Source organism: Ipomoea triloba, chromosome 14 (genome assembly GCF_003576645.1).
Source record: "Ipomoea triloba cultivar NCNSP0323 chromosome 14, ASM357664v1".
NCBI lineage: Eukaryota > Viridiplantae > Streptophyta > Magnoliopsida > Solanales > Convolvulaceae > Ipomoea > Ipomoea triloba.
Window position 1 is genome coordinate 22,853,685 of NC_044929.1, and position 13,424 is coordinate 22,867,108.

The 13,424-nt window shown below is 37.9% G+C and overlaps 2 protein-coding genes across 2 annotated transcripts; one reads left to right on the plus strand and one right to left on the minus strand.

Moving 5' to 3' along the window:
• The first annotated feature begins 975 nt into the window (after window positions 1-975).
• On the plus strand, window positions 976-6,520 carry LOC116004469 (general transcription and DNA repair factor IIH helicase subunit XPD). The gene is made up of 12 exons (XM_031244532.1): window positions 976-1,614; window positions 1,781-2,061; window positions 2,228-2,310; window positions 2,406-2,809; window positions 3,154-3,347; window positions 3,484-3,664; window positions 3,888-4,012; window positions 4,284-4,373; window positions 4,456-4,534; window positions 5,123-5,199; window positions 5,437-5,545; window positions 6,129-6,520. Exons 1-12 carry the CDS (start codon window positions 1,081-1,083, stop codon window positions 6,246-6,248), a joined length of 2,277 nt encoding a protein of 758 aa, XP_031100392.1. The 5' UTR covers window positions 976-1,080; the 3' UTR covers window positions 6,249-6,520.
• On the minus strand, window positions 6,294-13,358 carry LOC116004470 (basic helix-loop-helix protein A). Its single transcript, XM_031244533.1, has 8 exons — window positions 13,124-13,358; window positions 12,328-12,609; window positions 11,192-11,288; window positions 10,939-10,953; window positions 10,782-10,838; window positions 9,774-10,287; window positions 7,100-7,938; window positions 6,294-6,595 (listed from the first exon to the last, which is right to left on the minus strand). Exons 1-8 carry the CDS (start codon window positions 13,234-13,236, stop codon window positions 6,515-6,517), a joined length of 1,998 nt encoding a protein of 665 aa, XP_031100393.1. The 5' UTR covers window positions 13,237-13,358; the 3' UTR covers window positions 6,294-6,514.
• Between the last annotated feature and the right edge of the window lie 66 nt (window positions 13,359-13,424).

Sequence of the window (13,424 nt, forward strand, 5' to 3'; positions counted from 1 at the left end):
CATTTTATATTACTATTCTTGAATGGTTTACGATTTTTAACTATCAAGATGACAAATACAACTTTTACTATAGGAATATCAACGTAATCTAATGAGGTAGCTCATGTGGCAAGTGAGATCTCTTTGTGAGGAAGAATTTTGGATTCCCACAAGTGACGAAAACTGATGGAGAAATATCCATAACACCTCATGCATGCTGGTAGCAAAACAAAACGTACTTATGAATTTATTTTAGGTTAATTAATTAGTTGAATTGTGTCTTATAGCCATGCCTAATTATTTCCTTTTATAGAAACATAATCAACTTGGGAGGATTGAGCGATCATCTTTTGAAAAAACCAGTTATGTTCCTAATACATAACATTATATTTATGTTTGCAATGGTATGATCGATAAATTGATTGAAAAAGACTTCATTTGTCCTATATATTTTACTAGTCAAGTTTAATTAATGATGTTTGACTTAGTTATTTACAACTCAATTGTTTATACTAGTTATTTTAGTGTTAATATAAAAATTTTGATATTTAAAAATGATGTAAAAAGTGCTCTTAAATAAAAAATAAAATAAAAAAGCGGGGCGGGGGGTGGGGAGAGGAATAAAAGTTAAATGTCAAAGTACAAGTATCATAAACCTCTGAACTCAATGTCCAATTATCCATTTTATTTAAAAATATAAGTAAAAATCGAATCAGGCAAAACCTCGTTTGAGAACTTGACCCAATAGCTCGAATATCATTTGACTCAAACTAGGCGTAGGCAAAATGGTTTGATTTTACTGAACCGAAGTACAGATTGGTACCAGTTTTAGAGGAACCAAATCGAAAATAGTTCCTTTTTTTAAATAAATAAATAAATAAATACATATATACTCCGTAATATATAATATATAATAATAATAATAATAATAATAATATAATAATAATAATAATAATAATAATAATAATAATGTAAAGTCATATTTCTCCTCAACCCTAAATGCTCAGTCTACCAGAGCTCTGAAATCCTCCGTCACTGCACTCTCGTTTCCGGTGGGGGATCCGGCGGAGATTCAACGAGAAAGAGAGACGGCGGGGAGAGATGAAGTTCCAAATCGAAGACGTAGTGGTGTACTTCCCGTACGACAACATATACCCCGAGCAGTACCAGTATATGCTGGAGCTGAAGCGTGCGTTAGATGCTAAAGGCCACTGCCTTTTGGAGATGCCGACGGGGACCGGAAAAACCATAGCCTTGCTATCGTTGATCACCAGTTACCAGCTGTCGAAGCCGGCCGATAAGATTAAGCTCCTTTATTGCACTCGAACCGTTCACGAGATGGAGAAAACCTTAGCGGAACTCAAGCTGCTGTATAACTACCAGCTCAAAAACTGCGGGGATCGCGCCAAAATGCTCGCGATTGGGCTGTCGTCGAGGAAGAATTTGTGCGTTAATCCCGACGTGGTCTCCGCTGAGAATCGGGATTCTGTTGACGCCGCTTGCCGAAAGCTCACCGCCAGTTGGGTCCGGTCCTTAGCTGCGGAAAACCCTAACATTCCTACTTGTCCATTTTTTGAGAATTACGAGAGGTCGTCTGCTGATACCTCCTTGCCTTCTGGTGTTTATACTCTGCAGGTTCAAATTTATCTTAATTACCTTCCGGTTTCATTTAATTACCAATAATGTCTCGTTTTTTAGTGCCTGTGGAAGCAAAATTCAATTCAGCATATTTAATTTGTTATGCTTAATATTTTCTGTTGGATTGGGGTTTATTAATCATGTTTAACCACAATTCTTACAGGATCTTAAAGTTTTTGGTAAAGAGAAAGGTTGGTGCCCTTACTTTCTAGCACGCCATATGGTGCAGCGTGCAGATGTGGTAGTTTATAGTTACCAATACCTTCTTGATCCAAAAGTTGCTGGAATCATATCAAAGGAGATGCAAAGAGAGAGTGTTGTGGTGTTTGATGAGGCTCACAACATTGATAATGTATGTATCGAGGCACTTAGTGTGAGTGTAAGGAGGCAGACACTTGAAGGGGCAACTAGGAATCTAAATAGGATGACGCAGGAGATTGATAGGTAAATGTTTTGTTCAAGATGCCTTCTTTAGGTGGTGGCTGGTAGTTTTACTAGTGGTTACTTCCAATACGCGCTAGTTCTATGCTTTCGTCTGCTTTGTGTTTTCCTGTTAGTCTTGACAACTTTGAGACAATTTGTTTTGAACTTTGATTGACTTGGTAGGAAGGTTGAAGGCCACGGATGCTGGTCGGTTGCGTGCAGAGTATAATCGTCTAGTTGATGGTCTTGCACAAAGGGGGAACCTACCCAGTAAGTTCAATTCAGTTCTGTAACTGTTAGTTGAATTGTACAATTCTAACTTTTAATGGTAACCATGGAATGCACACTTACACCTCCTTCTGCAGTTTCGGATGGATGGCTTGCAAATCCCTCATTGCCAGATGATATCTTAAAGGAAGCAGTTCCAGGAAATATAAGGCGAGCAGAACATTTCTTGTCTGTGTTGCGGAGACTAGTTCAGTACCTTAAAGGGAGATTACAGGCTGAGAATGTTGAAAAGGAGGGGCCTGTTTCCTTTGTTGCTTCCATCAATGCACAAGTTGGAATTGATCAGAAAATGTTGAGATTTTGTTATGACAGGCTTCATTCCCTCATGCTGACTCTGGAGATCACTGATACTGATGAATTTTTACATATCCAAACCATATGTGACCTTGCAACATTGGTGGGGACATACACAAGAGGATTCTCAATTATAATCGAACCTTTTGATGAGAGAATGCCAGATATTCCTGATCCTGTTCTTCAGGTTTGTTTCTAATGAATGGTTTCACTTTCAAGTCAAATGATACAGTGCTGATTGTTTCACATTAACTCCTATAAAAGGTCATAATTGAGAAGCATATTCGCCTTAATAAATGCCTCCGGTTAGCCTTAAGTGGATACGGTATGCCCTGGATTGAATCATTTGTTTTCAATCTCTCATTGGTAGTTTAATTATCATAAGGTTATAGACTCTGTTAGACTTTTGCTGAAAAAGTGAGCTTATTTGATTAGATGCTATTAGTTTCCTTCTCCTATTCTTGAACTACCTTCTTTTTACCATTTCATTATTATTGGTGCTCTTACAGAATAATTTTTTTGATATCCCAGCTAAGCTGTCATGATGCTTCTATTGCCATAAAGCCTGTATTTGAACGTTTCCAGTCCGTTGTTATAACCTCTGGGACACTTAGCCCAATTGATCTTTACCCTCGTCTTCTCAACTTCAATCCAGTATGTAGTCGGAGTTTTAAAATGTCATTGACGAGGGATTGCATATGTCCTATGGTTCTCACTCGGGGAAGGTACGGTTTCAGCCAACTTAGCTTCTGTTTATTCAATTGTCAACCTCCCTTTCCTTATTCATTTTATTGTCTAACTAACTACATTGGTGCTGCTTGTTTAAATAACTTCTACCCTTTTCTACTCCTCTATTTCTAGTGATCAGCTTCCTGTGAGCACAAAATATGATCTAAGAAGTGATCCTGGTGTGGAGAAAAATTATGGGAAGCTTTTGTTAGAAATGGCATCCGTTGTTCCGGATGGGATTGTCTGTTTCTTTGTCAGTTATTCTTATATGGATGGAATAGTCAATAGTTGGCACAACTCTGGACTTCTAAAGGTGAAAATCTGCAACCTGATTTAGTCTCTTTTTTTGCTTGTCAGATCGAACTCTTTTCATTTTCTTTGTCTAAATTCTTTATTAATACATATCTTTATCAATTCCCCCTTTTATCTTGTTTGCCTGGCTCCCTGTCCTTGCTCATTTGTGGTAGCTTAGGGTGCAGGCGTGTTGCTATTTTCTTTTGGCATTTTCTCTTATTTTTTCCCAATTCATGCCACAGGATATAATGCAGCATAAACTAGTCTTCATCGAGACCCAAGATGTTGTAGAGACTACATTGGCTTTGGATAACTATCGCCGAGCTTGTGATTGTGGGAGGGGTGCTATTTTCTTCTCTGTTGCAAGGTAGATCCCTGGCATACTTGAATCACGAATTCACCATTGATTGAAAGTGGTGTAAATTTTGCTTTGATCACTTACATTTACTGGTGAAATTTCTTGAAGGATTAAGGAATATAAAGGATGAAATTTGATAAACTAAGCAGGTTACTCTGCACAATAATAGTGTTATAAAAATAGTGGTATTAATCTACAAATACGTTATTTTTACTACTTACCGAAAAAAGTATAGAGTACTAATACTGGCCTTCACCATGTCAATTTATTTCCATTGCAGGGGGAAAGTAGCTGAAGGTATCGACTTTGATAGACATTATGGAAGGCTTGTTATCATGTGTGGGGTTCCTTTCCAGTACACATTAAGCAGGTAAACTGAAATAGATTTCAATAGTTACATTCTAGTTTGCTTGATTGTATGCCACGGGGATCTGACCAGTTCTATATTGCAGAATATTGCTTGCAAGACTGGAGTACCTAAGGGAGACTTTCCAGATCAAAGAGGGCGATTTTCTGACATTTGATGCTCTGGTATTGACAGATCCTGCCGAAATTGAATTTTGCAGTTCTCTATTTTTCCCACTGTTGCAAAAATCCCCCGCCTAGCGCCTAACTCGGCCGACTGGACTGATTTGGCGGCCGACCCGGCCGAGTTAACTTGTCAAACTCGGCGGAGTTAGCTGAGTTAACTCAAGCGAGTCGGCCTTGTTAATTTTTTTATTATATTTATATATATTTAAATTTATTTATTTATATAAGTAAGAGAAGTATGCAAAGGAGGTATTTATTTTTACTATAAACAAACCATGTGATTTCGTCTCTTCCCACTGACTCCAAATTTTCTTCGATATTATGGGGGGTATTCGGGAACCAAAGATCCCCGCTCCTAATCCCCTTTGCTACGCCCAATGCAGTTCCTTCGCAAAATGGCACAGTCGTATTTATATATATATATATATATATATATATGACATACACCCACATACATGCATTATTTTTTATTTTTATAGGTCGCCACCTAGACCGCTTAGGCGCTAGGCGCCAGTCTACCGCGCAACTAGCGCCTATTGCAACCATGATTTTTCCCCAATATTTTCTAATTTAGCCTGCACTTTCCAGAGACAAGCTGCACAATGTGTAGGACGAGTTATTCGTTCAAAGGCAGATTATGGGATGATGATTTTCGCTGACAAGAGGTTCGTGTCCTTTATTTGACTTCTAGGTCACATCAATTTATCTTTTCTTGTCATAGTTGTGGCCGAGAAGGTGGTTAATATTAGTAAACCCTCACACGAGTGACATCGTATAATTCTTTCCAAAATCTAGACCGAGGAACAAATGAACAAATACTTTGCACAAATTAGTATGCCCTACTATTTGGATATTTGTCAATCACAATGAACCTATACATGGATGATCGATGATGCGTTCAGGTATAGCCGACATGACAAGCGATCTAAGTTGCCAGGATGGATATTGTCGCATTTACGAGATGCACACCTGAACTTGAGCACAGATATGGCCATTCACATAGCAAAGGAGGTATTTATTTTTACTACTAGTATTTTGTACGCGCGATGCGCGAAAATTTATGCCCAATATTAAAATATTAATACATACAAATAATTAAAATGTATAATTCAAATTATATATACACAAATAATATATGTACTTAATACAAATATATGATTTACCATTCATAGAAATTTAATTAAAATATAATCAACCATTAAATTAATTATATAATAATTTTAATAAAATGACAATTAAAGAATAGGAAAAAGATATGATAGATATAGGTGTATGATAATAATGATGGGGTTAAAAGTAACGGTGTTATAACGGTGTAAGGGTAGTTTTGTATAACAAAAATGTAGTGGGGACAATTTTGTCTAATAACATTGAAGTGTACAACATTTAAAGTAAAATTTATAAATTTATTAGCATCCAAAAAGAGGGACATAAATCAAGGATATAACCTTGATTAGGACTTATTATGTTTTTAGATAAACAAACCATGTGATTTTGTCTCTTCCCACTGACTCCAAATTTTCTTCGATATTATGGGGGGTATTCGGGAACCAAAGATCCCCGCTCCTAATCCCCTTTGCTACGCCCAATGCAGTTCCTACGCAAAATGGCACAGCCGTATGATAAAAGCGGCGCTCTGGGCAAGAAAACACTCCTGTCACAGGAGGATTTGGAGAAGATGGTTACTGGCCCTGATGGGGAAATGCTGGGTTGAAGATCCATTATCTGACTGGGAATTCTCAATTTTTGTAACAATTTGTTTCTCCTTTCTTCCCTTATTGTTTTTCTAATTTATTCATGAAATCTGCTTGAATGAATAGATTTTGCTCTGATATTATCAACTGGGTCATTTTTTTGTGTAATCCATCCATTGTAACAATAGCAGCAGTATTATAAATTTACAGTGACCACAAGAGTTACACTACTAGACTACTAGTGGCTACCTTGATGTTGTCTCTTGGAATGCATATTTCTCCATAGCTAAAACTGAGGAATTATACTATGAATTGCCTTTTTCACTTCCATGATTGTTGCTTTCCTGCCTTTCAAATTTTCTTTAAGCTGAAAACACAAACATTAAACAGAATAATTAAGTAAAATAGCTTGCACCCAATCCCACACCAAAAGTATAACATAAAGAGAAAATGATTCAATTATATTTGTTGTCACTTTTTTTTTTTTTTTTAATAATGAGTGAAACTGTAGTTACTATTCAAATGCCGTAAATTGCACTAGAAAGATCCTGTGCAACAAGTTCGATCGAAAGAGAACTTTGTGTCATTTTGGTACCATTGATCACTCATCTTGGGGCTTCTTGTCAGTTTTCTTCTTTTAATTATTTGTGAAGTAATATATATTTTGGGGCTTCTTGTCAGTTTTCTTCTTTTAATTATTTGTGAAGTAATATATATTTTTGGTTTATTATAAATGAAAAATGCTATTTAATCAAAGATCCGGTCCGGATAGACGGTTTCACATAAGTGTTATCCTAAAAGATACTTCGTAAAAAGATAACCATCAATTTAATAATTGAGGGATTAAAATATTTTTTTTGGTACACCATACCTTAGCCCTTAATTCCGCACTAAAGATCCCACCGTTAACAGAAGATTGGACGGTCGTGATTTCAAGTCCAAGCTCCTTAAGCATCTGCATGACATCCAAGATTAAGCCCTCCCTATAAGTGCACCGAATCTCCACCAGTGCATCACTCTCAATGATAGAAACCTCCACTTGAACCACCGCGTCCTCCGCCGTGTCATTCGCCGGCCTCTCCGCCGTCCTCACCCCCCTCTTACTCAGCCTGGGACCCATCTGAGTTCTGGAGGCCCCACATTTCTGGGCTGGATTCTTCCGTGCAACCCCGCCGGTAATCGACTGGCGGTCAACCTTCCACGCGCCCCCACGCGCCGCCTCCAGCTCCTGGATTCTTCGGCGCAGCTGCTTGACGTACTCAATGGTGTCGCCGAGGATGGAGGCCTTGTCCATTTTCGTCACGAAAGGCACGAGCGATCGGAGGATAATGAACCGCTCGTTCAGCTTTTCCCGGCGGCGGCGCTCCGCCAGGACGTGGTTGACGTTGGGCTCTTCTTGCGGTGCGGCCTTGCAGAGCTTAGACGACGGAATAGTAGCGGCGGCGCCGTGAGAATTTTTTTCATGGAGAAATGGGACGGTGAGAAGGGCGAATTTGAGGATCCACTGGGCGGAGGAGCGGTGGGTGGAACAGGTTGAGGTGGCGGCGGTGGTCCAACTTGAGAAGGCGGAGGTGGCGGAGTGGGCGACGTAGTCTCCGGCAACGGTGGTTGAGAACTCCGACCACTGCCCACATTGATGCCGAAGGATGCTCGATATTGTTTCGGAGTAATGGGTTTCCTCTCGTGAAAATTCGTCCATAATAGGGGCTCCTGTGCAAATGCATTTAATATTAGTGTATTTGATGCACATATGATATATATATATACATTTACAAAAATCGGGCCTAGGCGCCGAATAATCCCCGCCAAGGCGCGGTCGACCGCCTAGCGTATCACCTTAAATGGTGGTCTAGGTAGCTGGTCGGCTAGGCGACCGCCTAAGCTCTGCCTAAATACCGTCTAGGCCGCTTACGCACTGATCGCCTAGGGCTCCTAGGCGCCGACTTAATCATTTAGGCACCATGATTAACTATTGGTTTTTTTTTTCTTAATGGTTATATCATTCACAAAAACATCGTTTTGAGCAAAATAACATTAAATTGTACAAACTCTGGATATGTTTATGTTAATATTTAATAATTTAGTATTAATAAGTATTAAAGTATAATATACTTTATAATTATTAATCTTTAAAAAATTAAGAATACTAAAACAAAATTTAAAAAAAAAAAATACACGGGGCCGATTAATACCTCCTAAGCGTCCTAGGCGCTCAGGCCGCCTAGCGATTTTTTAACCATGTGTGTGTGTATATATATATATATATATAATATTTCATTATCCAATTCTCTCCAAATTATAAATATTTAAAGAAAAATAACAATACTCTATATAGTATAGAAGTAGTTGGCATTTTACATCTCCGGAATAATTTACCAGTTTTTCTACATTACGTAAGAACAAAGTTTACTCAATGTACATTTTCAAAACATTTCAACATGTGATGGAGTTAGAGGCAGACCAATTATTATACCATAGATCAGGGTTCATATTGCATTGTGAATACTGATACAAAAATTTTGTATTTTCAATTAACTCAGGTAAACAAATAACTTGATAATTGCTTACACATAATATGATAACTAATGTCAACTGTAGGTACATAATGTGTCAACTACAGATATAAAATCTAAAGATTATTTTTGAATCAAGCTTTACAAACAAGGTAGACTCTGATCCATGATATAATTTGTCGAGACAGGCAAGATGGGGCTGGTTTGAAAGTTAACTGGGGTCTACATGCAAAGATAGATGTAGTATGGGGTCGATGAACTTTCATTTCGATCTGCATGGACTAGATTAGAGGCGGACATGATGGGGCTTCTATGAATGTTCATCTTGGGAATAGACACACATAGAAAGTCTCATTATGGTCCCAACCTATTCGAGTTTTAATTGAAGTACTCGAGTTAAACTTGATTCATTATTTGAGGTATATCAAATTATTTTACTCTACAATAATATTAATAGGGAATATATCCTGGGTATACCGCCCTAAATATTTAGTATGTAGACGGTATACGGGTACAAGTGCTAACTTTAAAAAAAGGGACATTAATCCTGCATGAAGGGGGTCCCCACTCTACTTCTCTCTAAAAACACCTCAGGGTAATAATGGTTTCTATTCTTTTGAATGGAAGAACAATGAATAAGATTTCTTGGGGCGAAATTCTTCCTTTTACTCCATACTTGACATATACTGTTATACAATTGAATATATGGTGAGATTATTCCTTATCAAATATAATTAAATTTATATATTGATTGAGTTAATTGTGTTAAAATCTTCTTTATTGGGTACAGATAAATATGATTTTAAAGTTGTATCAAGTATTATGATTTTACGGTTGTATCAACTACTGTATTAGTGTGAGGTTTGTCACTGCTTAATATAGAAAAATATTACTTGGACTTCCACTTCTTAATCTCGACTGTCCTATCTTTAGTTACCACATCATGAAGTAAAAATAATATAATAGAATTTGGGAGTATATACAGTAGAACTCATCAGGACAATAGATAAGGGGAAATAGAGGTATACATACCTTGATGAGATAAGAAATTAGGGTTTTGGCAGTGAGGCATTTGGGGAAGAAGATGAAAATCTGAATCCAAATCGGTGGAGGCATCGTCGGGCGTTCCTAGACGAATACTTTCCGACATCTCAAACTGCATCAGCTCGCTAGCCGCCGCCACGTTCGTTGTTTCCGCCACCACACCGTTAATGTTCTCCTCCCCCTCCTCCTCCGGCGCCGTCGCCATAACATGGTCGCCGGTTTGCTGGTTCTTAGGGCTGACGTCAGCATCCGACTGCAACTCTTCCTCTTCATCTTCTTCGTCGTCGTCTTCTTCTTCCTCCTCCTCGTCTTCCTCTTCCTCTTCGGCTCGGTCTTGGCGGCGGTGATGGCCGGAAGCCATGACCGGGGAATGTAATTGTTGAGACGGCGGCTCCGATGAGGAGTGCTCAGATAATGCAGGCTTTGGATGATGATGATGGTGGGGGTGGGGCTCCAAAAAATGGTTCTTGATAAGTTGGATGAATTCATAGTCTTCTTTAACCTACGTTAAAACCCTCAAATTTAAACCAAGAAAGTCTACCTAAATTGAAACACATGTTCCATCCTAACTGACTGTCTGTAAGCAAACCTTTGACAGTTGACAGATGGTGGCAAATTATTTTGTGGACCGGAACCAAAAATATATTATTTATATACTAAATGTTCATAATTCAAATTGTAAACATTCAAAATGTAAATTGTGAATATTCAATAGGTAAATTGTAACGGGTTCATCTTTCCGGGGTCCATCATATAACTATTGACATGAGGTTGAAGCATTTGCTCCATTTTAACTAAAAGCTCATGACAATAATTGGGTTATATATATTTATGTTTATGTATTATATATATATGCTTAACACTGGAGAACCTAATTAACGGGCTGAAATTGAGAGAATCAACAGCTAGACCAATCGAACTGGGTTGCCCCTCAAATTTAATTTGTTAGTTATACTTTGTATATACTTATAGATATAAAATTATAGAGATATGTACCCTTTCCGTTGTTCCCAGTTCAACCACGCCATCCATTAGAGGAATGCAAACGACCGTCTGCACGACAACATCGTACATAAACAATCTACGTACTGTAAAAAGGATGAAAGTTAAGGTTTGCATGCATGCATATTCGCAGGAAACGATGATGACATACCTGTATTCGAGCACTCTATTACGTGGAGTAGCATTTAGCACGGTTCACGTACCCAAGAAACAACAAAATAATCAAAGATTAATTACATATAGAGAGATAAACTGCACTAGCAAAGAGAAGAGCTAAGAGTGTTGATAAATATTGAATTAATGATTTTATAGTACGAACTGAGGTTTATGCTTTAGTCATTCGATTATCCTTTTTGGAGCAATAAAAATGTATACTCTTACTATCAGCTTAAATTGTGTGGTACCTTGGCGAGAATTGCTCTAGAAAAGACTTTGCTTTCGACCTCATTTGCACCGGTGAGCCATATATGCTGCCGTTTTGCATAGGCCTTGCCTGGTAACCTACATTTGAAAAAAAAATAATAAATGCATGCATGATAGGTTGCGCTATGCCAAATAACCTAAAAAATTCGTAGCTATTATTCGGGAGCACATATTAAGTAAACTTCGAACTGGTAAGAACTAAACTAAGAAGGTATTGACGAGAATTAAATTCGTGACTTTTAATATGAGAACACTCCTTACTTTCTCGACCACCATTTCAGACATATTTACACTTTCTTTAAATCCTTGTAGTGGTAGGCTATGCAGCTTTAACTTTAATTAAATTTGCATCTTATTTCACACCAACCCTAGTCCCCCCTTTCTTCATATGGTAAACTTTGGATTTCGCAGTTTCCCTAATCAATGATCTCCAACCCCTAAAACAGCATTTTGAATCTTACACTCCTATATATTAATGTCTCCGATAACTACCTATGTGATCAAATTAATATTCAAATCTGATGTCTAGGTCTTCAATATTATTACTGAAGTTGAATATCTAGTGAATATATACACGATATTTATTTCGTGGGCCGAATTAGTAGACTCAAGTAGTAAATTGAATTTGTATCGGTGTATCACCATTACTAAATTTTCAAGTTTGTAATGATTATACAGGAGAACTATGTTCTCAGATCATGTCCCCATATATCAGCCCTCACTTTTTAAATGACTATATTTCATTTGGTCATGCTCCAGCTCCTAGTTGAGTGGTAATTAAATAGAGTTAATGCCACATGCAATCCTCCGAGTATAGTGATTTTGTCACGTTTACTCCTAAATTTTCTAATTGACCATCTGTGGTTTCCTGGTCCAAGTTAACCACCCATGACCCTTCAACTTTCGAAATTTAATCAGTCATGGTCCTCTGGCTGGTTAGACTTTAATAGTTGAAGGAGCATATGTGATTAACTTGGATCATAGATGATAACAATTTAAAAGTTGAAGTAACACATCTGATCAATTTGAACGTTTATGACTAAACGTACCAAAATGAAGCAAAATTTAAGGTATGAAGAAACTAAAAATAGAAGAATTGAAGTAAATGCAGACGTACCCGAGGGCAGATGGAAAAGAGAAGGAGATGCACATGAGGTAGAACCACTCGGACTCCGTCAAGTCCTCCGGCGACAAGGCGGCGGAGGGGCGTCGTGGCGGCTGCTGGCCGCCGCCGCCGCCACCGTTTGATTCTTCGGCGGTGGAAGAGAGGGACTCGTAAAGCTCCTTAATCTGCTGACTTCTATGGAGGGAAGCCTCTTCCGCACTAACCTCCGTCCCCTGCACCGTTTTCCTCGTCTTTATAGCTCCGTTATAATACCCATCGCTCCACACCAACATCCTACCACCACAAATAAACATAAACACGCAACAAAATTTATATAAAGCTTAAAATAATAACTTATTCTGAAACGCTACCCTAAATAACATTTTAAAATAAGTCACTAGCTACTAGCTTTTAAACTTTCAGCTTTAAACTAGCTTTTATGATTATTTCAACTAGCTTATAACAGTTATAAGTCTCTTGACTATAATATCCCTCCCGAGTCCTAAATTAGGTCACGACTATCAAAATTTTTAATTTTTGGTGTAGGTACTATTCAATTTCTTTCACGTTTAGTCTCTAGTTTAGCATTTTAGTCAACTTAAGCGAAAACGTATAAAATAAAGCACCAAAAGGCCGGTTAAGACTTACGACTTAGATTGGCTAGAAAATTGAACGAGTAACTAAATATGGAAAAAAAAAATTGAATAGTCATATACTAAAATTGAAAAGTATGATAAACTATGACCTAATTTGAGGGAATATTTAAAAAAACTGGATTAAACAACAATATAATTAAAATAGTTTTTACCCATTGTGTGGACAAAGCTTCCAGAAAAGGCTGTAAGTCCACTGAACAGACTGAACGGCAGTTTGGAGCAAGCTTTCCAGGCGGCCGCCGCCGACAGGGTTTTCCGCCGCCATTACTATATATAGATTACAGAGAAGCTAATTAAGGCGGCGATGCATGCATGGCGGGGGTGGAATCTCTGATCTGCAACACAGATTTGCGTGACGATGATGAATTGAAGAGGGAAAGATCTGAGACAGAGTGGTTTACATATGAAAATTAAGAGTTGCAGGAGAGGGGTTAAGGTTGAATTTATTTGTTT